The sequence below is a fragment of the Sphaeramia orbicularis genome, chromosome 20, assembly GCF_902148855.1.
Source record: "Sphaeramia orbicularis chromosome 20, fSphaOr1.1, whole genome shotgun sequence".
Taxonomy (NCBI): domain Eukaryota; kingdom Metazoa; phylum Chordata; class Actinopteri; order Kurtiformes; family Apogonidae; genus Sphaeramia; species Sphaeramia orbicularis.
The window spans coordinates 10,844,610-10,871,913 of NC_043976.1; the positions used below are offsets into that span (position 1 = coordinate 10,844,610).

Below are 27,304 nucleotides of genomic sequence, written 5' to 3' on the forward strand. Positions count from 1 at the left end.
TAGTCTAATGTCAGTCAATACAATATACATTTGTGATTATTCACTTCAGACCAGCTTCACTGTACAACCAAAGCCATGCATCTCCAGTTGTACCTGGTGTTGCTGGACTGGTGGCATATTGAGGCCGCCTGTCTGAGCATACGCCCCGATGATCAGCTCCAGCTTGTGTAAGTGGAGATATAGATGTAGAGCCACAGGGCGCCGTGTGTGATAGGCTAAGGGTCGTATCCCTGTAAATGCACACAGCCACAGCCTCATAAATTCTCATCAGTGTCTTCATTAAACATTTTCCACTGTTATCACCATGACAACGCTGGCCCAGCATGCGCCCGCAAAGAGAGGCGTGTGTGCCTGTGTAACCCTGGGGGTTACTTAGAGGGTAACTTGGCACAGGCGGTGACACCCCATACCTCTGCTCCAGACCGACGCTTACTATAGGGATGGAGGGGGGAGGGAGGGGAGTGTGGGGGGGTGGCAGGCGGCCAGGAACGCTAGATCTGTTTCACGGCGATCTCACTTGACAGGCACTGGCTGTGTCTGGACTGGAGGCAAGCGCTCTGATTTCTCTCTTTAATTACTGCTAATCGGAGGAGCCGCAGCCCATGCTAATGAAGCCACACCAATCAGCTGGGACAGAGTCAGGGGCCTCTCACTGCTAAACAATCCTGCGCACGAACTGAGCTGACACTCTAGCTGCCCAGCGCCACAGCCTCCCTGTGTGTCTGTCTGTCTGTCTGTCTGTCTCACAGCTCCAGTGGCTTTATAACAGTACTCTGCCCCCGAGCCAAACCAAGCAGTGCTGCCCGTCGACAGAAACCTCTGTGAATCCCTAATGAGCCTTCTGCCACAGCTGTAGTACGGTATCAGCCGCGTGTGTTTGGAGCTCACATCTCCCGTCACTTCAAACCACAACCTTTGACAACAATACAAAGTGTGGCTGATCAGAAATTCTGATGGCAGAATTAATTATGATTTATGTCAAGATTTTGATGGCTCTGTAACGTAATAATACATTGACTACTCATTATTGTAAATGCATATAATCAATCTAGCCTATTTTCACCCACAAACATAATTACACTGTATGCTGTTTTGTGAGGCAGTGATGATGTATTTTTTTTTTCTCCATCTTCAAAGTGAATATTGTAATGAATTGTGACTGACGTGATTGCATGGATTCATGGATCCGCGTTGCCTTTTGTTCTTTCCACCATTGTAATTCCTTCCATTTGTTCTTGATGTTGATTAAACTATAAAAAAGTACATATCTTGTCTGTTATTATTTCTAAAAAGTAATCAGTAAAAAAGTGACTGGCAAAAGGATTAGTTCAGTTGTCTGAGTAAAATGTACATGAGGTTTGGAGAAATATGTGGCTCAGTAGGGAAATGCATTATTTGTATCACATGTTTTATATATTTTTAAGCTGTATTATACATGCAACTGTACCCACTGTGCAAACTGGCAGCGAGAAGATACATGAAGATATTTCTATTTTTATAATGGCATCCACCTGCACAACATCAGGTGTTAGGTGCATCTGTAGATTTGCAGCTAACACCCGATATGTGCTCATTTGAAAATGTAAATAAGCACGTACATATGTACATGTGTGTGATATGTAAAGTGAAAGTCTCATCACAGCAGGGCTCTTCTTCAGTTCACAGCACACTGCCGGCATCTGATCTCTACCATTGCTCTTTACTTTCCCATGTATGTCACATTTGCAATTATTGCATCATTTATTAGGATGAAAGACAACATATATTACAGCAAACACATTAAAGAAAGGTCTTCAGTGCATGGCTAAAGGTGCTAATTAGTCTCAGCTATTGAATTCCGTCAGATTAATGTGATTCAATAAGATTAAAAGGTAAGTTTGGCTGCAGCTACAGTTAAAAAAAAAAAATCACAGGTTTTCTGAGGATGACCCTAAATTAAATAGTTTACATTACAATATCTGCTTCATTTAGCGTTTTAAATTAAAAATATGTTCTAAAATAGTAAAAACATGATGAATTTTTAAGTGGCAAATGCAAATAGCAGATGTACTCAAGTCATTTAGAATCAGGGTGGCTTTAGTTTCATTTCATGCTTTATCACCACAGATGGAAGATGTTCATAGCCCCCCTCCCCCCCCCCTCCCCCCCCTCCCCCCCCTCCCCCAAGTCAAGGTCATCATATAAAAGACCATAACAGCTCATCAGACAATTTAGTTGACCTTGTGATGCAGAAAGTAACTGGCAGTTACAGCAGCATTCACAATTATAGTCAATTAAAGTCAATAAAAATGATATGACAGTTGATTACATTTAATTTACTGAGAGCAAAGTGGTTTCTGTATTGTATGTTCACTCAGCAATAATTAATCCACTGCATCGTATCAACCAAAATGAAAATGCCGTGTTTGCTAAAAAGACTCATTTAGGTGTTCGTATCATCAAGATAAATTTATAAACCTATTTTAAAGGTGCGATAATTATTGAATATCAACCAAAGGAACAAAGATAATAATTGCTCAAGGCTCTGGATTACACACTTTTTTTTATTATTATGATTATTTCTTTTATCTTACACTGTCACTTTCAGCCAAAAACTCCTCTCAACTTAACTCACTTCCCTAAAAAAACATTACAAATGCAAAACTAGAGTGAATTATTCAAACAGATACTCATGTCCTAATTTGGTTGTGATGTTACAAACATTGCCATGGGCTGCTAGTTAGCCTGTAGCAATGTTTTTCATTTTTGCTACTGTCAGTGCTAAGGTGCCAGATGCGCTATGGAAGTAGCCGCATGATAAATGGCAGAAGGTGAGAGCTCTGTGGCCGGGACCGGGAGCACCCTGCCCCTGCATCCCGCTGCCAGTCCCTTGGCATGCAGCTTGTCAGGCCAAATGGCATCCGCATCCGCCTTCAACGCTGACATTTAAACCTCTGCCATGCTATCCAGCTGTGGACACCACAGGCCCCCCCCACCCTCAGCCTCCCCCAGGCAGCCAGCCCTCAACCCAGCTACTTTCACTTCCAGACACCAGTCAAAAAATTACCATATGCAATCAAAGTGCAGGATGTGCTTGTGTTGTCATATACAAACAAAATTAAACTACATTATGGTCTAAAAAAGGCGGGAATATTGGTATGTAGTAGACACTCCCCTAAAATGAAGCGCATGAAAAAATAAATGTAGCGCCATGATTTTAGACGGGTGATTGCCACTTAGTGAATACACTGTGGCAACGGTGGAGGGCACTCAGCAGGGTGTCCAGTCAGACTCTGACTTCAGCACAAATTTGTGAAGGATTGGACCCATTAAATCTGCTTTGAGGGTGAGAGTCATGGAAGTATCTTGCAGATGAATTTCGTTTCATCTGGTGTACTCACTCCCAAAAAATCTGAAATTTCAGTTTGAGGAGTCGAAGTAGTTGAGTTAAATGGGCCACTGCTATCAGCTCCAACATCTCTGAGCGGTGTGTTGGAGATGCACTGGAAATAAACACTGCAATATTGTACTTCTCACAAAAAAGCGTATGTCGTTAACTGGCTTGTATGTGTGAAAACAGGTAAAGAAATCTCCAGTGGACAAATGTCCCACACAGGAGATCAGAAGAAGAGGTATATTTTGATATTTTCCCTTACAGTAGCAAGTGCAATGTAGCTCAAGGTTATTATCATTAACGAAAACTAACGAAATGACGAAAACTAGAATTCAAAAAACATTTTTATTAACTGAAATAAATAAAAACTATAATTCAAAGAAAAAAAAACATAACTAACTGAAACTGTATTGTGTGTTTACAAAACTAACTAAAACGGATAAAAATTCTGGATAAAATTCCCTTCATTTTCATCTTTGTCAGTCAGATTGATATGAAATCGATTTATTTCCTTCAAGCAATTTTCTCTGCTGTCACCATACGACACTTGACAGTCCGTCACTTGTGGTCACTTGTGGTTTAGAGTCGTCTTCTGGTCCTCACTCTACCTGGAAACAAGGAGACTAAAGTTGGGAGAAAGCAGCAGAGTCCTGTGTGGGATTTATTTGAATACGACGGAGAAGAAGAGAAAAGAGACGACAAAACTAAAATTAATACAAAAACTAAATTAAAACTAAGCATTTAGAAAAAAATTAAAACTAATAAAAACTAGCAAACCTGCTCTAAAAACTAATTAAAATGAACTGAATTAGAGAAAAAAAAGTCCAAACTAAATAAAACTAAACTATAATGAAAAATCCAAAACTATTAGAACCTTGATGTAGCTACGATGTATTTTAAGAACAGGCAACGCTTTGTCTTGATATGGTCTTCAATTTGGATTGATGGAGTATGTGGCAAATGGAAGGAAAAAAAACATTCATTGACAGTGTTAACTAGAAAAGCACTTAGAGAGCGCAGACCTCCACCAAGGCAGATCAGCCCCCCCGATCACCACCAACATTATCATTTTTTGTTCCTTGTGCCAGTATCAACATTTCCTGAAAATTTCCTGAAAATCCATCCATAACTTTTTGAGTTATCTTGCTAACAGACAAAGAGACAAACCCTGATGAAAACATAACCTCTGCTGTTCCTTGGCTGAGGTAATTCACTGAATTGAACTCTTAATCATAAAATCAACTTGTGCAATTACGATGACAATGTCGATGGAAATGCATCACATTGAAGAATGAAAAATATTTTACTGTATGAGCCCTTCCTGCCTATCATCCATAGAAGATCTGGCCTGGTAGGATCGGACTAATCTGGCAAATGAGGGTTTGATTACAACCAAATTGGCGTGTTACAGCTCTCTGAGATGCACCACCCTCTGTCATGCCAAGTGCATGGTGATGTTCCCATGTGTTAGGTGTGGTGTGGTTAGAAAATACAACATAATTTACAACACATTTGAGAGTAGCTTTATGTAGACAACATTTTAAAAGACATAACCCATCTTTAATTTCTAACCCAATAACAAATCTGAACAATGGCATACTTTTTGACTTATCATAAAATGCTCAGGCATGTCAGTTTCCAATGCTTTTCCATTGTCTGCCATTATATATAACTGCTTCAGGCTGCAAATAAAGTCAAAATTTCAGAGGACTTAAGGTTGATTAAACTGTTAATTCTTATATTTTGTCTTTTATGCTCCTTTATTTTTTGTGTTATTTCTAAATGTAATCTGTGCCTTTACCTTGATGGTCATTCATGTAAACTCAAATCTCGGTACTGGTATTAACGTAAATATGATTTTTATTTATTTATTTATTTTTACAAACTGTTCAGCCCTAGTAGATGCAGATAGTGAATTTTTAGGGCCAATTCCAATACTGATACAAAAATAAACAAGTGGTGCCAGGCAGAACAAACTCCACCCCTCACACATATTTCGCCCATTATTATAAATAAATGGGAAGATTTTAAAAATTCATAAAAAAAATAAAAATAAAAATTGAACTTTGACCTACTGTTCCCAAAATATAATGAGATTCATTCTGGGTCACTGAAATCTATAAAGTCAGTCTGGTATGAATTCAACCAACAGTTTTGCTGCTGCAGACATGTGAAATTTGGCCCATTATAAGTTAATGGGGGAAACAAAAGATTTAAATAATTCATAAAAAATGGAAACTTTGACCTACTTTTCCCAAAACGTAATGGCATCTATTCTGGGTCACTGGCAATCTATAAACCAAATTTGGTAAGAATTCAACCAATAGATTTGCTGCCAGAGTGTTACCAAACAAATAAACAAATCGAACCAAAAACAATACCCCTTGCCCTTTGGGGGGAGGGGTAAAAATAGTATTGATATTGTTTGATATATATGTTCTGCAATGATCTCTCAGATGTTATTATCAGACACTTGTGACTGTGATACTGCATATAAAGGGTGCATAACATTAAACTGCAGACTGAATAAAAATCATGAATACAAAAAATACGGCTATTTTTTCTGCATTATATGTTCCATCAAAAATAGTTTTCACATTGGTTGGCACTGGCCAATGTGATCATACACGCCAATATAAATCTGTAACAGGGTCATATCTAGCTAATACAGTAACAAAAAATGCTCAATATAAAGAACCACAAGTCTTCTGGCATCTTAAAGAAAATGATCTGAACCTCCTGATACAACTTCTCAAACTAAAAGGAGTCATGACAGGAATTTGTTGTCATTTGTCTGCGAATTACAAAACAACTCCTACCTTTGTGAAATCACTAAAGGAAAAATCATAGAAAAAAGTGTTTTAAAGCACTGAACAACTCCGTGACACAATTTAGAGCAGTGTATAGGTGATGTTGATCAGTGTATATTGACTTTAATTTGATCTGAAAGTATATGAGACTTCCAAGGCCATGCTAGCCTTGAGGTGTTTTCCAGGCAGAGATGAGTACACCAGAAAAATGCCTCTTATTTAACACTTTACAAAAGAAAGAAGCATTGCCCTTCAACAAGCGGAGTAAAAATACCACTGTCAACTATTCACAGTAAATGTACCTATCTTTAACAAAGGCCCAGGAACATAAAAGAACCAGAAGGTAGAAGAGTAAACACTTTACATTCTGACACTCATTAAAAACAGACAAGACCACCCTTACCCAGGGGGAGAGCACACGTCATGATATAGAGAGAGGCAAATACCAAACTGCATGGCATGGTATCAAAGGCATTTCTGCAGTCCAAAGGTCAGGTGATGGTAAAAGGTTGCTGAGAAACGGAGCTGCTGGACGGTCTTTCATCAGTGGGAGGCAGCTGGAGTCTCCAAAGAGGCAGCGTTACTCAGGGCTGCAGGCACAGTGGGGCTGCTCCAATATGACATTTCACATCCAGATCTGCCACAGTAATGGCATTTTAGCCACTTTTAAAGCAGCCAGATTGGCCTTCCTTCACTCCTGAAATTTTTATAGATGGCAATTTTTTCATTGTTTGGGTTTATTACAGTGTCTGAAGGAGATTGGATAGGTTGTCAATGTTGAAAAGGCAATTGAGGCCCAATGTGGAATTGATTGGCTGATACAAAATACACACACTGAGCACAAATGCACGCACGCACACACACAAACACTATGGTAAACAACAGATAGCATCCACCCCGCAGTGTAAAAAGGCTGCTCTCATTTTATCTGAGGAGCTATATTTAACGACGTTCACGCTAAAAAGAGAATAAGATCCACAAATTAACATAAAAATATATTTTCTTACAGCGCAGCTTGAAAAAAGAAGCCAAGACGCACAGGAAAACATGTTTTGAAGTAAAGCATACTGTATATCCACGCTGCAACAAGATCAATTTGTACAACTCTTATCACAGTTATTTATTTATTTAAGGCTGAGTGTGTCTATTTCTTCTCTCTAGTAGGAAATGGTCAGTGTGGTTCCCTTTGAAGTCCCTGCTGAAATTATTTGTCCCATTCGCTTGGGGGAATTGCATTTGCTGACATAGTATTTGTTATTAAGTGGTACATGCTACAATATTCTGGCTTGGTTAGATTAAAGGGAAGCAAAATGCACTGATATTGCCTGATAACCATGTGCATAATATCAAGAAATGTGGAAATAAATATTTATGTGAAAAGTGTTCCACCAAAACAAAATGCTAATTTAAAATGATCGTCCCTGCACTTCATCCACAAGTTACTGGATCACATGCTCGCAGAGGGTGATGGCAAGTTTGTTGATTATATTTTCCACTGTATTGTGTTTTATTGTGAAAAAAATGATGGAGATGAAGAGACAGTAATTCCAAAGTTACTCTAGATTACTTTTACATTTGTGTTTTTACGTTATATCTCTATTTTAACAGTTAGTTTCTCTGCTGTTTTGTGATGAAGCCATCCATCATGCAAGCTCAATCATGTAGATACTAAAGGGAAATATAACACTCAATGGCCTGATTGCAGCCTGAAATTACAGCTTTTAAATCGACAAACTACACGCAATTACAGAATAAATTTGATGCAGTATAGTATTTTTTACAAAGCCTTTTATAATGATTTCATATAGATGTGCCTTGGCATTAATTATAGCACAGGATATTGGAAAGACAACCTTCAAATCCATTGTGAGGGGTCATCATTACATGTGACCTTTCACGGAGATGAGTGTTGAGACTGTGCCTCTGCACTCGGCCCTTTGATTAGAAATATAATGTGAGTTTTAGACTCTCGTATCATAAGATCATGACATTCTTTAACAGTTTTTCTAACCTGACATGACTTGAAACTAAAGTTTGCATGTAGTGTCATATTGTGGAGATGATAGTGCCTTATTGATGTCATTATAATTATTTAAATACTGTCAGCACAATGCATCGGGTGATGTTTATAAAGTAATGAAATGTTATTTTAAAGTACTCATGTTAATAAATTTCATTAGCTACAAAATGGTGTCTTTTTTTTTACCTTTGTTTTCAGATTTTTAAATAGTGGTCAAAAGTGTCCCATCAGAGATCTATGTATGTATGTATGTATGTATGTATGTATGTATGTATCTTCATTTAGGCTGGACAGTGCACATTAATGAACACATTTATACATCCCATTTCAGTATAAACATGTAAATATGCTGGAGTTAGCGCCAATGCTAATTTTCATTCATAGTCCCCACTTATCCCGTCAGAGATAATGTCCCATCAGAGATAATGACTTTTTGCACTCAACAGCCCATGCTGCCAAAGAAAGTACAAAAACCTGGTCTATTTATACCTTAATTACTTCTTAATATTTATACCTTGCAATATGAATTGCATTGGTATAGATTAAATGAAATTCCAAAGAGAAATTTTAGTTGGAGTTTTAGCCTAAAATACCAGTGGCCAAAAACGTCCCATCAGAGAGCAAACTTTAATTGATTGCCATTTCAACATTTTTTTCAATATAAAGTAGCTCCTTGTTTTAGATCACAGGTGTCAAACATGTGGCCCGGGGGCCAAATCCGGCCCCTGGGATGAATTTGTCAAATGCAAAAATTTACATTGACGAAATGAACAATCAAGGATGTTAAAATCATTTTAGGTCAATTCAATCTAAAGTGGATCAGACCAGTAAAATACTATCATAATAAACTATAAATAATGAGAACTGTAAATTTGTCTCTTTGTTTTCGTGTAAAAAAAAAAAAGTAAAATTTCACAAAAATATTCACATTTACAGACTAGTCTTTTACAAAAAAAAAAGTGACTATCTGAAATGTCTGAAGAGAAGTATGTGGAACTTTACAAATATTCTCCCTGTTATTTAATATTTTGTGTATTTGTAGATCCACTATGACCTGTAAGTTGTGATTCATGTGTATAAATGATAAACTAAGGTGTAATATTGTTAACATTGCACTTATTTTACTAAAGAATTTTCAGGTTGTTCATATTTGTTCATGTTCAAGTACAATTCGTAGGTGTAAACATTTTAATTACAGAATTTTAAGTGTATTTTTGCATGTATTGTAGGATATTTAAGCATAATTAAGTGTATTTTTGCGTGTATTATAGGATATTTCAGCATATTTAAGTGTAGTTTTGCGTGCATTGTAGGATATTTAAGCATATTTATTTTTGCGTGTATTATAGAATATTTAAGCATATTTAAGTGTATTTTTGTGAGTATTGTAGGATATTTAAGCATATTTCGGTGTATTTTTGCATTTATTGTAGGATTTCTGAGCATAATTAAGTGTATTTTTGTGCATATTGTAGGATATTTAAGCATATTTAAGTGTATTTTTGTGTGCATTGTAGGATATTTAAGCATATTTAAGTGTATTTTTTATTTTACGGAATTTACTTTTTTCACTCAAAAGTTCTTGTCGTATTGTTTATATTATTTGACTGGTCTGGCCCACTTTATATCATATTAGGCTGGATGTGGCCCCTGAACTAAAATGAGTTCGACACCCCTGTTTTAGATAATCCCTTATGGTCCAACTAAAGCAAAAATGAATATAAAAGTAAAAATGTGGGTCATTTAGCAACACTAATCTGTCGAACTGTCTCTAAAATGTCCCGTCAGAGACATTTCCAATATCGTGTTTTGACCCAATAGTAAAATTAGCATTTGGTTACAAATTGGTGTTGGTCTGATGAACCACATTTAAGAACCACAAAGGCCTACTGTACATGTTATATTTTTGGGACAGACATTGTAGCCACACAAACATACAGAAACAAATGCAGAGTTGCTGCACATTTGTTCATACGCACACACACGCAACAAAAAAAAACAAAAAAAAAAATACACATAAACCGAGAAGAGACTCCCCGCCTGCCATATATGATTTACATTTAGTGGTTGAATAATCAGTTGACATGCAGCTGAGGGAATTCTTTGCTTAATGAGAGCCTCTTCACATAAGCAGTTTGCCAGAGTTATCTCGAACATGAGACCGCTGTCAAAATGTCAATGAATCTCAATTTAACTACTAACTTAATCACATGGGGACCATCTCATACAGGCAGACTGACGCAGAGATGCATCCTCCTTTCACTGTATTAGAAAATATTTAGATGAAGACAATGGGAAAATATTTGCTTGTATACAGATGCGCAGCTCATTGGGTTTTATAGGTAATTGATTTTAATTTAGCAGGTAAATCAGAGACTATTACAGAGTTCATAATAGAGAGTTTGTGCTGCATCAGTTTCTGCTTGGCTTGTCTAGTGTCATCACAGAAATGCCTTATAAATGTCAAATATATACCGTAAATATAATTGTTAATCTAGAGAAAATCCTCCATGCACTTTAACTTCATCAGTGCCCAAAGCTGTGTCATTAAACCATTAAAACCCATCAGACTTAAGAGCATTTAACCTCCCATCAGTCAACATGGTGTGCAAATAAATCTGAATCTCAATGTGGATTTAGATGCATCTTGTGCTACACATCACTGCATTTCTACATGTTTTATGTTTCTACCCCTTGGCCTTATATATACACCATAAGGATGCTAAAATATTCTTTCTGTTGTCTGTCAAGAGTAACCATAGCAATGCTTTCAAAAAAGCATCTCACATGCCCCTCCCTTTCTGAAACATCTTTCTGAGGCTGCCTTTTTTCCCTTGCATCTCCTCTACACACTCCCCACTGGTACCAGCCATGCTGTGTCTGTGGCTGCCAGCAAAAGCAACCCTTTTGCCTATTGCCCGGGCGCTGTTTCCAACTAGGGGGGTGACTCATTGACCCCCCTTCTGCCCCGAAGACGATATGAGGAGGCGAGGGGGAATGGCGTCGCGGGAATGTCAGTGTATGCAACGATCTGCCGGGGTTTATTTGGCACATTTAGAATAGTAAAGGTCTGATAACAGAACTCATATATGTGATGTTTGTATGGTTTCAGCGCAATATGAAAATAGACAGGAGAGAACAGTGAAGCCAGTTAGAGTTAACACTGCAAAGAGGTCATGTCAACTATGAATTACTTTTGGCCATGAGATTTTTTTTTATACAGTTGCAGGATTAAAATATAGCTGCAGAAAAAAAATCCCCATTTGAGTTTCTGGTTTTCACAAATAGCGCAGATCTCAGTTCAGATCAGCGACTGGATGAAATTCCACCAAGTAATTTCTGTTCCTCTGTGAATGTCATCACATACAGTGGTGTTGAATAGTAGTAATGTCAACTTGAGCAATTTTAAATACTCTATTTAGCAAACCATGCACTTCAATACAGAAAAACGTTAACATTATGTTACGTAGCTAAGTTAGAAGGTCAAGGCAGGTGTTGAATTAAAGTCCTGCCCCACATGACCAAACATTGGATAAAAAATGAACGGCATTAAATAGTGATAAATAGTTTTTTGATACCATTTCAATCACCATATACACACTGGATATTTGTCTTTTTGAAATCAAATTTTACAAGTCAAGAAAGTCACAGTTTGTTGTAAAGCGTCTAGTGTTATGTGAAATGGCTCAGTGGACTGCATCTGTCGTCTCACCTGTTGTAACTCCAAAGCAAACATGACCTCAGCATACTTAATAGTGTTCTTGTCATATTGGGTGAACGAATGGATTCAAATGCAAGGTACTGAAGGGAGTAAACCAGTGGTTACCAACCTTTTTAGGCTCGCAACCCCATTTTAACATCACAAATTTCTGGCAACCCTAGACATTCAAAATGGTGATTTTTTTTTTTTTTTTTTTTTGCAAAAATTCATTTGTTTTTGATCATGTAATAGTTTGCTATACTATGTTGCAAATAAACATAAATTTTAGATGACATTTAGTCTATATAATGTATATTATTATGGACGGAGGCAGAAAACCCAGGTGTAGATTACTGCACAAAGTGAGAATTTTATTTTCCTTGGTCAGGATATGTACAGTCAGTCCAGCTTGGATTTACGAGGCTGACAATTAATACTGAACAAACAATAATTCAAACTATGAATTATGAAAGAGCTGCAGCATCTGAAACCGACCACAATGAACATTTGAAAGATAAACAGTACCACAGTGCTTCAGTTTCAGCTTCACAGTTTGACATGGCTTTTATGTATTGAAATTGTCTCTCTCAACTCACCATATATTTTTTATAGTAAGTTTTTTTTTTTTTTAATCAATTACTAGAAATTTCAGGCAACCCCATTTGAATTCCAGGCGACCCCACGTGGTGTCCCATCCTCAAGGTTGAAAACCACTAGAGTAAACAGTTTATTAACATAAAAATAAACAAGAACCTGAATAAGAAAAAAGAAAAAAACCTGAGAGTGAAAACAAGGAAATTGGGGGTGATGATGAGAATGCCCGGGTTATGGCAGAGAGAAGTGAATTCAGAGTCTAGGTGAAGTGGTATCAGCAGCAGAATGTTCCAGCACCACACCTGAGCAGGGGATCTGCTTAAATAGGCTACTAATGGAGCTCAGACTCAGGTGCGATACTAACAGCTGAAGACAATTAATTAGTTTGAGGGAGGGGTCTGTGGTAACGCAGGATTGCACCATGACAGTTCTTTGGGCGGGAGGTACAAAGTATTAAAAGAAGTGAAAATTACAATAAGTCTAGTCATGTTGAAACAGCTGAGATGTCTTCAGCAACTTGGAACACATTGTGGAAAAAGACAGTTATGATGATGTTGCTTGTGTAAGGCTCAGAAGTTAAGGTAATTTATGTTGAAGAAATATAAGGTTTAACAGTGAAGTAAATTCATATTACAGGCAATAAGTCAATTCATGTATTTGTTACCTCTGCCAAGAAGGTAATGTTTTTTGCCGGCGTTTGTTTGTTTGTTTGTTTGTTTGTTTGTCTGTCTGTGTGCAAGATAACTCAAAAAGCTATGGACGGATTTGGATGAAAATTTCAGGAAATGTTGATACTGGCACAAGGAACAAATGATTAAATTTTGGTGGTGATTGGGGCTGGGGGGGCATGGGTGCCCACTGATCTGCCTTGGCAGAGGTCTGTGCTTTCTGAGTGTTTTTCTAGAAAAGAGAATGCAGACCTCCGCCAAGGCAGATCAGTGGCCCCCCACTGATCATCCAAATCCGTACATAACTTTTTGAGTTATCTTGCACACAGACAGACAGACAGACATCAGGGGTGGGGGTGGGGCACTGATCTGCCTTGGCGGAGGTCTGCGCTCTTCAAGTGCTTTTCTAGTTAAAAAATATATTGACAGTGTTACCCAATTAATTATTTACATTTATGTTTGCAGAAATATTATTTACACATTTACATATTTAAATATTCTCATTTGTAGTATACAAGCAGCTAAGATAATCTGTTGAATCTGCCTTTCTAAATCACTTACATTTACCAATTGAAGTACTACTAGCTCCTGATTGGTTAGTTCAGTCATGTGAGAATATGTGTCAGGAAGTGTTATGATGGTAGATGATGTGTGTGAAAAGTAAAGAAAGCACTGTTCAAGAAGGGATCTGTATCTGTCGTACTGTCTCATTTTATAGAGTGAACCATTAACCGCCAACAAACCCTCACGTTACACTTGTTATCTTCAAAGCTAACTAACATACATGATATGGTATTTTTATTTCACTGTTTTGCAGGGGAAGAACTAAAATAACAGAATAAAAGACAAGGATAGATTAAAGACATAAAACAGCTGTACAATTAAAAACAGTGTCGTACAGAAGAATAAAAAAGCAAAATGATAGACTAAAATACAAAAAGAAATTAAAGACATAAAAACAGCTGTACAATTTAAGTTGCTTTGGAAAAAAGTGTCTGCCAAATGCATAAATGTAAATGTAAATGTAAATATGTGAATAATTGCTTCATTCATATGGGAAAAAAATGTCTCTTGCAATTGACACAATTTTTTCTACAATCAAGTCTCATGTGGCAGAACTGTAAGGGGCGGGGCCTCAGCTCTCCACTGTAATTAAGTACCTTCAATATCATGACAGAATCATCTGGTGGTCTTGTAGCATAACTTCTCAAGTACAACTACATCAATGCTTTAAACATGCTTATTTGTGCTGTAACACTGTGTATTTTAACACGGGGTCACTATGGGGACTGACTTCCTTTTGGAACCAGCCTCAAGTGGATTTCAGTGAACTGAAGTATTCGGCTTTATCTGTCAGATTTGTTGTTTACATGAGACACAAGGTGGAATGTACTCAATTACAATACTTGGACATGAATTTTAAGTATTTGTATTTGAGTACACAACAAAACGTGATTGTATGGTACAATTTTGTACAACAAATCTACCCGGTGACACATCAACTATGACATAAAAAAATAGGACCAATGGCCCTGTAGCTTACCGGCCAAATTAAAAGCTTTGGGAAATGTATCCAGATGCCATTTATTATCACCCAGTTCTGTGTATTTATTATATTACAGAAATAGCCCATGTTTTGGTCATATTCCAATCAGATCTGTAAAAAACTCTAATTCCAACTTGATATCATTGATACTTACTGATTCAATCCACTTCCTATTTCTTATAATGGGAATATTTTTCAAAGTCGCACCAAATCCAGAATCAGATCCAGATCGAAATAATTTCAATACCTTGTGTTGACATCATCATACAGAAGCTGTATACCAAGTTTGAAGTCAATCAGAACTGTAGTTTCGGAGAAGAAGACGATTGAAATGTTTTCCCCATAAGGGCCCATGTTAAATTTTCCGTAAGTTCCCGGACCCAGAAGAAGATCCTGATCAGCATGCGGCCATTATGTTTTGGTCATCTCCTCATCAGGGCCTGACTGTAGAAATTTCAACTTGATATCATTTATATTTACTGAGTTAATGCATCGATCCACTTCCTATCTCTTATAATGGGGACATTTTTCAAAGTGGCACCAAATCCAGAATCAGATCCGGATCCAAATAATTTCACTAACTTTTACTGACACCATCATAAAGAAGCTGTATACCAAGTTTGAAGTCAATCGGAATTGTAGTTTCGGAGGAGAAGACGATTGAAATTTTTGTAACGGACGACGGACGATGACGACAACGGACGCCGCATGACGGCAATAGCTTACGGTCTGTCAGCCGGTAAGCTAATAAGCTAAAAAGTAGTGACAAAAACAGTCACATTTATTTTGATAATATGATATGCTCTATATAATGAATATTTTTACTCTTAAAGGAAATTTTGTTGACAATACTTTGATGTCACATTTTATATACAGGATTTTTCCTTTCAATGCAGTGTTTCTAAACTGTGGCACTTCTACTTTCAATATAGCAGAAGTAAAGGATCAGTGGAACTTCTGCCTCTGAAGAATGATGCATTGCTTATGACTCACACATAAATTACCTTTAAAAACAAAGAAGTAATTTTTTTGTCTTTTTTTCCACCCTTTTAGGAAGCTGACTTCCTGGCAATCTATAATGGAGTAGATATTGCTCTGCCTATTGATTGATGTCTCCTTCCCCCCACTTTGACATTTGCTTATCCTCGTCCGCATCTACTGCTATTGACGTTCGCACTATCTGGACATCTTTCTAAGCTGTTTTGTCATTTGTCACCTCTTAAATAAAAACGGAGGCGGGGGGGTGTTGTCAGTGATAAGACTTAATGATACCGACCACAGTGATGGTTTTGTATGAGCTCTGGGAGAGCATTCCGGCTGCACTACGTCTTGTGCTTTGCTTTATTTCTATCACTATACCTCTTATGGATCCACTGGCAGTTTTATCCAGTGTATTATCAATATACTGCCCCTAATGAGTGGAGTAAGAAAGACCTATTTTGCAACCTCCAGCTTGCATTTACTCATAAATGTGGTCAATTTACTACAAATTTAGTAAAAGCAGGCTTTGGTTTAACACCTTTTAAACTAATGTATTTGAAGAGCCCACTCTACAGGCTCTCCTGTCAAAAGCTACTATTTTCTACAACTTACCCTCAACTCTCCCCCTTCTTGGATACAAACTGGTGAGATCAACACATCCTGATTAGAACTGTTGCGGATAAATGCTTCGTGAGAGTTTTCAGTGTTTGTACTTTGCCAACTCTTTATTTGTAGTACAGTAAATGCCGTGCTTCCTTTAACATGCATTTGTACAAACACAGTCTGGCGCAGATTTTCTCCCCATGAGGTGGAAGACAGATTCTTCCTTTCCTCCCTCCCTCTTTCCATCCATCCCTCCCTCACCCTGGCTCCTGCAGAGAGGCTATTATTGCAGCTAATTATCTACAAATAGGCCCAATATGACAAACACAGCCCTGTACCAGTGCTGGCTAAGCGCAGGAATCAGTCTGAGTGGGAATAAAAGAATGAAAAGAAAGCGAGGAGAGGCAGACAAAGAACAGGACAAAAGTCACTGTGGAAAAAAAAAGAGAAATGTGAATCAGAGATAATTGAGAAGAACGTGATAAAGACACAATGTGGAAGAAGATGAGAGAAAATGCAGTGCTAAAAAGATATAAGTGGGAGGCAGATGGGCGAAGAAAAGCAGTGACACTAAAAGGGAGACATCATAGAAAGGACTAACGCAGGGAAAATGATCTTGTCTATACCGTGTGTGACTGGTTGTTGCCAGTGGCAACTGTCCTGCAACGCACAGGCCACATCCATTTAGCTCCCAGCATGCTTCATGATCAGGGCAGCTCAGGGGTCTAAGGCTGTCTGTCTCATTTCCATAGAGAAACTCATTTACCAGGCAAGCATAGAGGGCTATGATGCATCAATGGGTGCTTGATTAGATCCTTACCTCTGATATATATGAATATTTATCAGCATTGGATGAATACACATTTGCTCTCCTTTCATCTGCATCAGCCTGAGTGTCCTCCTATTCTTCTCTTAATTTTTTTCCAATGAATATGTCAAAGGAGCATCAGGACTCCCAGTAAAGTGACAGCACTCAAGATAATCTGGTTATTCTTGCTCTGCAGCGATGATCCACACTTACTTTAAGTTTCAGAAAATGCATAAGGCTTTTGTCTTGTTAAGCTTTATTTGCCATGGTGACAACAGCTCTTACAGACCTAAAGGAAATGAATATGGGTAATGAACGCAAAAAGGATATGTGTTTGGAATTCATTGCAGCTAAAGATTAGTGTTTGGCTGCACAAGTGAAAAGCTGCAGGTGTGATACGGCTTCCAAGATAAATCGAAATCACAGAGTTATTCCCGTCCCATGAGCCCAAAGACAGCAGACGCACACAATCACAAGCACACCCACACACAGAGCTCAACAACAGATATTTTTAGTGTGAGTATAACTTACATCACTAACTCCAGCCTCCACTATCTTCAGGCCTGTCTCCTTCTCCAGCTGCTGCTTCTGTTGGACTGCACAGGAGACAAAAGCAGAGGTGGAGTGAGTATGAGCAGCGGATGACAAAGTAGCAGATTTTTCAGTTCCTGAGGCAAAACAAGTGGTCAGTGAAACCGAGAATGATGCAATGGATGTAACATGGTGAGTCAGATGTCAAACTGGTCATAGAAAATGACCATCCCACACAGACATACAGAACATGGAGAGCAGTCTTCGGGGTGAGACAGCTGTGTGCAGGCTGACAGCAGAACGAGGTGGCACTTGGAGAAGACGTCTCGACTGAGAGTGATAATGTAGGTGTAGGAAATTATAGCATGCAAGTTTGTCAATAAAAATGTACCATTATCATCACACATGTTGAGTCAGAGCCACTCAAGATTACCAGAAAGCACATGAAGTACTTGTAGATTCACAGCACACAATAACTTGAGCTCCGGCCTTTGTTCTAGCAGTAATTAATACACCACCCAAGTCTGATCCTCAGATCTATTGATCTAATCAAATATGGCATGTTATTTCCACAGCTTTATTCACGGAAGATATTCTCATGCAAATCAAACCAAAGAGAGGCAATGTTAAATATCCATCGTCCAAGATCACACATTTTGCCGGCTCTGTGCTTAACGCCTGTTCCTCACTTTGATGGAAACATTTATATTGAAAAACAAAATCAAAGGGGGCCTTAATAGATTATGCCAAATTATCGAATGAAAGGGAAAAATGAAGCATAATTTTAATTGAGTTTGTTAGCATGTGAATGTGATTGGTAACGGTGAAAAGGGGGAAAAAAGTGAGAGTTAAAGAGAGACAGAGAAAGAGAGCAGGTCCTTTAAATCCCATTTCCTCAGATGAAGGCTATGCAAATGACCCTGAAGAGCTGAACCCCACCTCGCTCTCCAAATTCGGCGAGGGCCTGTTTAATTAGTATTTTAATCTATCCCAATGATTCCACTCAGTCCACAATGTATGCAGCATTCCATCTAATTAAGCACGCTACTTTTAGGATAATCATCCATCTCCCCCGCTCTCTGTCTCCCTCTCCTCTTTTCTCTTTCTGGTTATTAAGGATCCTGCAAACATTGATCATCCTATCATGTCATCAACATGGCAGCGAAGGGGACATCTTATATTTTAGGTGTCAGCTAGGGCTTTCTGAGGGATGGCTAAAAGGAGGATAAAGACGGTTGTGAGAGAGCTGGAAAGGTCAAATATACATTCTAAGTCTCTTCCGCAGCTAAATTAGAATACTACATTGGAGAAGGAGACAGATGAGAAAAAAGTGAAACAAACTCTTCTGCCATTAGTGAGAGGATAAAAGTCTTCAACTGGCATGTCTCCAAGATGAAACTCATTTTCATTTTATGTTGCCACCCCTATATTTAGTCACAGACATATTGCTCCTCCATAGATAGTTACTGTACCTGCTATTTAGGAGGGGGGTAATGAGCAAGGTAATTGGGCCCAGCTGGGTGAGGGCGTAGGTGGTGGGGGGAGCGAAGCCGCTAAAAGGTCACACAACGTTTTGGTCCTAATGAGGACCCCTCTTGGGTCGCAATACATCATGAGTGAAAACTACGAAAGATTAGCGTGGAATCAACACACACGTACACACTCATATGTAGGTGCACATCACAGCGGCTGCAGCTCAGGTTTTGACTGACATGCTGACATTAACCGACTCATGGTGAAACCAAAGAAGCCTGAAGGTCAGTATTTACTTGTGAATCAAAGCTAAGGACTCTCCAATCAAACCGAGGGAAATGACAGCCTCACAACAGCCACTTTAAATGTAAATACAATGTACTTGCAGAGCTCATTAACTGGCAACTGGATAGATGTGGACCGCGGTGAGAATACGGCGAATGGATTACTTGTTCTGTCACTGACTGTACAGATAACAGCCCACAGCATCTCTTTTTGGTCACCCCCTTATATTAACCTCCCACCGGAGCTCACTCTCTTTCTCTTTTTCTCACAGACACACACTCACACAGATTTTGTAAGCTTCAAATTAGCCACCAAATACTCCTGACAGACTGTGGAAAAGAGATGTCAGGTCTGATTTCAGAGAGGCTCCTCCGGCCATTTTAATAGGCATTGTCTGAGTCTATCTAGTCTGATCTCTAATATCGAGATCTGATCCCCGCAGCTCATTTGATCTGCGCCGTTTCCGAGTCATATTGAGCCAAATCATCTGATGTTCAGCAGTTGAAAAGCACAGTTAAGCCAAAGGTTTTTATTATGCATGTTCAATTGTGCTACAGTTTTACAAGCCTTGAACTAAAAAAGTATTTATTGGGCAATACATAAAAACAATACATGCCAGAAGACCTATTTAATCCAGTTTTAATGAATACTGTGAGAATGAACTCAACATCAGCTACACATAATAATGACTTCACCTAAACAACTTAATTTAAAAAAACAACAACCAATCAATCTGTAATAAAGAGCAGGTAAATTTTGGTTGTGTCGATGTGGTTTGGATGTGTAAAGTCTGACCAGAAAACCATATTTTATACATTATATTGTCTTAGTTTGCTGCAGTTTTGCAGGTACAATGTTCCAAAACAGTGCAGAGAGGTGGGCTACACAGTGGTAAACATGGCTCTGTCCCATCTTTTTGGAGATGCATTGCTGAAAAATTGAACATGAACTTTTTTTTCTTAAAATGGAACATTTGATGTGTTTTCTATGTTCTAATATGGATAAAGTATGGGTTTATAAAAACTGCATTATATTTTATTTATATTTTATATAGTGTTCCAACTTTTTTGGAACAGGGGTAGTAAATTGTGTGTTTTTTAACTACCTTTTACCTTATATATATTTTATTACATGCTCAACGTACAATTTGAACAGCGAAAAAAATATTGTCATAGCCTATGTAAAAATGAATATGATTCAAAATGTAATAATAGGCCTTTTTATTCCCATTCATTCCCTGAATTTACTAAAAACGAGCTGTAATGTCACATGAGTTGTTATGTGGTTATGTAATGACCCTGGCATATCCTATAAAAATGCAGCCTCTAAATATTCCTACTATATAATCAAACTACCTACAGTCCTCAGTGTGGGAATATACTTAGACTGAAGCCACATTCACTTAGTTCCTATAAAGCAACAGAAACTACATTAAGAAAAAAAAAAAAAAAAATCTCATCAAGGGCTCAGTGAAGTCAGAGGAAAATGCCATTCCAATCATCAATCTGTAGAAGGACTCAAAACATTGTTGCCACTCCTTGACATGCACGTTAATGAGAAGCGAATACAGAGAATCCATAAAAAATGCATAAACAAACATTTAAGCTTGATTTTATGTGACCTTTAAATTGCTCTGTAGCATATGCGCTCAATGCAAATTGTCTAGTGGTGAGCATAATTTGATTAAAATGTTGCTTCCCTCCACCATATGCTGCAAACTAAAGCAATTGTGCACTCCTCATCATAGATTCTAATAGCAATTCAGAAATGATTATGATGAAGTCATCAGAGCTTAAAGTCATGAATATATATGTTCATTTTTCTGATATACGACAGAGTTGTTATTGTTAGTAGCAATATAAATTCAGATTCCGAAGACAAATCATCTACCGTAGGCTGTAAGTTTGTTTGTATTCCAACATGGCAGAGCAGCCACATGATCGTAATGTTGCCTCTTTGGCCAAATGGGGGTTTGTAGTTGACAAAATGCATATTTCACCACTCTCTGATTGATCTGTTAATATTGAATAACATCCACATCCATTCCATCTATCTCCTCCCTCCCTCCCCTGTTCCTCAGGTCGTCTATTCACCACTTCCATCTCTCCATCCGTCACTCCAACCAAACAAAATGAAAGTGTTTATTGCGGAGGAGGGCTGACGCTCACGCCTCTCCACAGCCGTTAGCCTTATCAGCAGGCAATCGCTCCGATATTAAAGCTGCCATTCCGCCCATCACTTTCCCCTTGCACATATGATGGCTGTCTCTACCTATCAGAGTGGAGAGAGGAGGAGGAAGAGAGAGAGAGAGAGAGGGAGAGAGAGGCAAGAGAGGGAAGATGCACCTGATCCCCCTGACAGATAAGATGCATGGCAACCCATTTTTCAGTCAAAATCCTAAGCGGGAAGTGGAAACGAAAACAATAATATTCCTTCATAGCTGTGTGTGAGGAAGAACCGTATCAGAGCAGCATATTCATTACATGTATGATATATAACATGTATGTGACCCTTTATATCGGACTCCCGTACGCTGATGCTTATCAAAATGTAAATCAGCTCACAGACACTGTTGTTGCTTTTATATGGCTTGTTTGTTCATCCTTTTTTTCCGTGGTTTATAAGTTGGAATTTTATCATAGAAGAGACCACAAAAACAGTAATATAAAATGACTTTCACATGAGCTCTGATTTTTATGGTAAGGATAAAACTCGTGTAAATAGCTAAAGTATATAGTACCATTTGAGCACACATGTGGACACATTGTTCCCCAGACAGTCCCCCAGCCCCAGACTCTCCTTCCTCTGTCCCTTCTTGTTCTTGCGTATAAATTGCTATTCTGCTCCTTGGCTTATTTAAATCAAGACAGCAAATCAAAGGAGCTGCACCTTCAAGAAAACCTACAAATGAAACAGAAGGACAAGGTGGAGCGGAGTATCAGGCGAATAAACTAGAATAGTTTAACTTTAACTCCAGCACTAATGCACAAAATATTCCATTCAGACTAGGTGCAATGACTGACTGATCAATTAGCTGATAGAAAAAAACAGAATCTGCAACTACTGTGGTAACTGAATAATCATTGCGCTGAGCTGCTGGGTGCAACTTCACAAATCTAAGAATTTTATGTTTTCTTTGACAAATAAATCAGTATATTTGCATCTAAGATTTTTAATCAAGTGTATTAAAAACAACACAATAACCTTGGCTTGTAGGAGGTTGTAACTGATTGACAGCCAAAAGAAATCATCAAATTAGTTCATTATACACTACAAATCCTGTAATGTTTTTTTTTTTTTTTTTTCATTGAATTTGCAGCACTAGACTTAACAATAATATGTTCATAATCTTCACATTTAGAAGCTGGCTAGTGATACTTTTCTTGATTTATCAATTAGATAGAGTTGTGTTCATCACATTACTTGGACTGTCTTAATAATATTTTGCAGCAGGAATGGAGTACTCTACTCATATCAGTATTTGCAGACATTAGCACTCTGTAAATCTAGTACAATTAAACGCAGTGAAAATACTTAATCCTACCAGTTAAGCATGCAGATAGACTGAAAATGTTAGAGACATATGTGGAAACCATCTTTTTGTCCGTTTTCCCAACATGACCATAGTGATGACATCATTAAAGCTCTAATGTCCAATCAGCAGTGCCAATCATATACCACCATGTCTGTCACATGGAAAGACCATGCTGTTAACAGTAGGGGTCCTGGCTGGCTCACTGTTTATTCACCCTGATCGATCATTTCCTGTGGATAAGCCAACAGTGCTCCCCAACAAACCAACTGCTGTTATTCAGCCTAAATCAACACACTATCAACCCTCGCCATCTAACTGAATACAGCATCACAAAAACAAAACACCCAGTTTAATATGCCAAAACCTGCTTTCAGTGTGACACATTATGGACAGGCAGAGAGGTGAAAAAGGGATAGGACATGAAGTGTTCTGCCGAGTTTCAGCTCTTTTAATGGCTATAGTCACGCAATCAGCATGCGCCTTGTGTCCGCTGAGAACCCTGCCACGGCCTTGGTGTCAAACGCATTAAAGGCCCCTTCCTCTTTCAAACAGAACCCACATGACACATTTATAATTGCATCCTCCCTTATTAGAGGGTCTTTTCAAAGATGGCTGAATAATGCACCTGGATCAGTCCTTGCCTCCTGCACCCTGGCACATATGCAGATTCATATGAGTCTACAGGCGCACACAAACACCGACTCAGACAAGCAGACAGACACAGACGCACACACATATCTGTTTCTTTGCTGCCTGGTTGATTAATAGATTGTGGCTGCTCTGACACTCTGTGTAGAATAGGCATTTTGCCTTTGATAGGTGCTGACACCAATTCTTCACGGACTGGAGGAGACTGGGGGAACAGAAGCAGCACCGGCAAATGACTTGGATTGCAAGCAGGTCCAGATGTGGGAGAAACCCCATGGATGTCACTCCGCATTCTCACCGGGACACGTTTACATCGTTTATGCTCCCTTTCAGAGATGACAATCTGCAGATGTGTGACATATGCGATGGAAATCACATCTGACAATCACTCTAAAGCGAACAGCTAGATTTGTGGATTATGCTAGTGTACAGCGACTGATGAAGTAAACAATGCACATCTGAAGCAATCATGGTCATCAGAAGTCCAGCACGCTGCTGGGGCACGATGCTTGGTCTTTGTGTGACCTTTTCCAATAACACAAGCTGGCAGCCTTGCTGTCAGTAGGACATTGCAGAATAGACTCTATGCTTGTGTTAAAAACAATTTACTGCAGTCTTCAGGGAAACTCAACAACTGAAACGCCTTCATGCATACAAATCCAGAGTCCTCTACAATACACTGTACAGCACTTTGTAACTGGAATGTGCTCAGTGTAAGATAGATAAGAAACATCACTCAGAAGTCTTTCCTTGGGTAAAATGTATACGCAGACGATTAAAGACTCCTGTTCTGAGTAAAACATGGTTCATTTCTTTGCCTGGATGTGTGTGTGATACAAGATGAAAACATCTGGAAGTCTGCCACCGTCTGAAGGGAGCCTACTGGGGAAATGCTTATTGGAGGAAGGGCTGCTGGTGAGGCTGACACACAGAGCTGCACACACTCACACACACACTTTCACCGCTTCCCCACTGAGGGAACTCTGACAGAGGCAGCCCTACCTGTCACTGTGGCAGCAATTATCCTGCAGGCTCTCTCCACGGACCGTCTCCTGCAGGTCTCCACATTACTAACCACATCACTGAGCACACACATACTGAGTATGCACACTGACGCACAGGAGGGCACACTGCACACCCACCAGTACATGTACTGTACATATTCACAGACACACACACAAACATGTGCAGCTCTGCTTTTCATCCACAATTCACTATCCACAAGCTAATGGCTTGAACAAATCGTAATGATGTGTTGGTGCAGACATCCTGCTCAAGCCGAGACAAACACACATCATTATGTGGATGTGAAAGCTCATGCAAGCATACACACATACCTCTTCTGTTTTGGATAAATGTATTATCATAGATGAGAGAGCTACGAATTCTGCAAATAAACACACTCGAAAACCTAAATAAATCAATTAATATGCTAAGGCTGTCATGAGACAAGCGTTTGAAAACGAAGCAGGGAGCATTAACATGAGACCAGGATATGAGCTCCAGTGAGTCAAGAGATAATAAGTCTTGGATATTGGAAAAAAAACAGACATGCTCAGTAGGACAGAGTGTCCATTTTGGCTGCAGGGAGGTCTTCCAGAGGAAGGAATTGATCTGTTTCACGCTGGTTCACTGGAGCTCAGATCCTGGACCAGTTCTGAGTCTCAGAGACAGGTCGACTGTGAGAAGCTGTGAAGGGTGATTTCAGAAAGGGGAAAAACACCAATGTGACCTCATTACTGAAGATTTGTTCCGACTGTCATTAGAAATCACAAACGCCATCACTCAAGTCAGAAATATGAGGGTGAGGATGAGAGACAGGGTGGAGTAAACTAGGGGTGGGGGTTTTCAGGCTCTGACAATAATCAACTGGATTCTGATCTAAAAACACGATCAAACCATCGAAAACACGACTCAGAGGATTTGTATCAGAGCGTGCTTTTGATCCAAGGACACATTTGTCATTGACACAAGAGAAGCCAATTATCAACGTAACACATTGAGTCTTTATAGAGTGGACACTATCAAAATATAATCCCCACTATTAACACAGTGTATCAGATCAAGGCCTTTTTAAATAAAATAGCTCCAGAATCATGAACAACAAACAGGAGCCTTTAACAAACTGTTCTGTTGATGATTCCTACTCTGACTTTGGTTTCAACAAGACACAGAACACGGTCATGGAATGGATACGACAGCGTGAATCAGTAAGTGATGGCAACCATTTCGCAACACATGTTAAGAAGAAATCTAGCTTTGCAGGGAAAAACAACAACCCAAATTGGATTCTAAATCAGACCTGTAAAATGCAGAGCTGCTAATGTGATCCTGACAGAGTATGAATTCATCAAAGCAGCAGCATAAACATACACATGAAAGATACATTGATTTCGAAGCTCATGTCCCTTTTCAAACAATTTCACCCACTCAGTTCCAACTAATGCACTGTCTGAATATCTAGATTAATTTCCAAAGCTTTATATCTCTTTTCTTTTTTTCTGAATAGTTGAAACAAGGTTTTCAAGACATTCCTGGCTAAAGGAGGTTAAAGTCAAAGTGAACACACATTTGCTGTCGGCAGCCTTTAGCTAAGTCAATCCAAACCACTAAACCTCTAACCGTATCTACAGATGTTAGTGCAGTGGAAAGCTTTCCACAGAGAGTGGATAAAGTAACCTGAAGCTGCCTGTCTCTCCTCCTCTGTAAGGCATACTGGCTGCACCTCAGATCACAGTGTTAATCTTGCTGTGCTGCTTTCCTGTGTACAGCTGGGAGTGGTGGGTGTAAAATGAAAGTGTAACACAACAGCCTCACACAGGTGTCAAAATGAGAAATATGACATTTCCCTTCTGAGATTTTATTAGTTCTGATATCATTTTGTATTCTGCCTGTCTGATGTGTCACTGGGCTCTTTTTTATTACTATTGTGCTTCAGGACAAAATGTGATAATCATTATTATATGTCTATATCTGAGCAGCTGTGACTGCAAAGAGGGAAGAAATGCATCCAGGACGGGATGCAATTGGAAAATGCAAAATGAAAATACACAGTTTGACTACTGGGTATGCCATTGTATAAGCACCCCTTCTTCTCTGAATCAATCATCTAACTGCAGAGTTTCTCAAACAATTCCTTGTAAAAGAGAGGGAGTGTTTCAGAATCACAGCATGATGATTAAATCTATACACCGCAGAAACGCTGACAACACCCGACTTCTGTGTTTTTCAGCTTTTATTTCTTTAACAACTGCAGAATCTCTATATGTTCCACACTTTCCTCTGATTGAACTCTCAAGTAGTTAGAGAGAGGAAAGACAAGACTGTATAAGCACACCTCCCTGTCTTTTTAAGGACACCTGTTGGGCTGCATGGCTCATCTCCTCCTCATTTAGCCGTCTGTCTGGGCTCCGTGGGGCTGATTACCAGGAAGAGCTGATTCCAGTTGCACTGCTTATCAGTCTAATTAGAGCCCCTGGCAGGTGACATGAAGGAAGTTGGTGTCTTATGGATGTTCAGGCACAGCGATTTGTACAGGCATGGCAGTGGTTCCAACTTACATGGAAGACTATGTAAAAAAGTGTAAAGTAATAAAAAAAAAAAAATGCAGGATGTAAAATGTGAGGTGACAGATGACTGTTGGTAAACAGTTTTTGTGAGGGGGACATATTTTTAGGGTTTTTCTTAGGAAAAGGAGTTGCCTTGAGGAGATTTTGCAGCATTTTGCAT

General features: G+C 38.8%; 1 protein-coding gene across 1 annotated transcript in view; it reads right to left on the minus strand.

Moving 5' to 3' along the window:
• ptprn2 (protein tyrosine phosphatase receptor type N2) overlaps window positions 1-27,304 on the minus strand; it is a 134,763-nt gene that overhangs the window by 40,138 nt on the left and 67,321 nt on the right. The window contains 1 exon segment of the mRNA XM_030123116.1: window positions 17,635-17,699. Coding sequence (XP_029978976.1) covers window positions 17,635-17,699 — 65 coding nt within the window.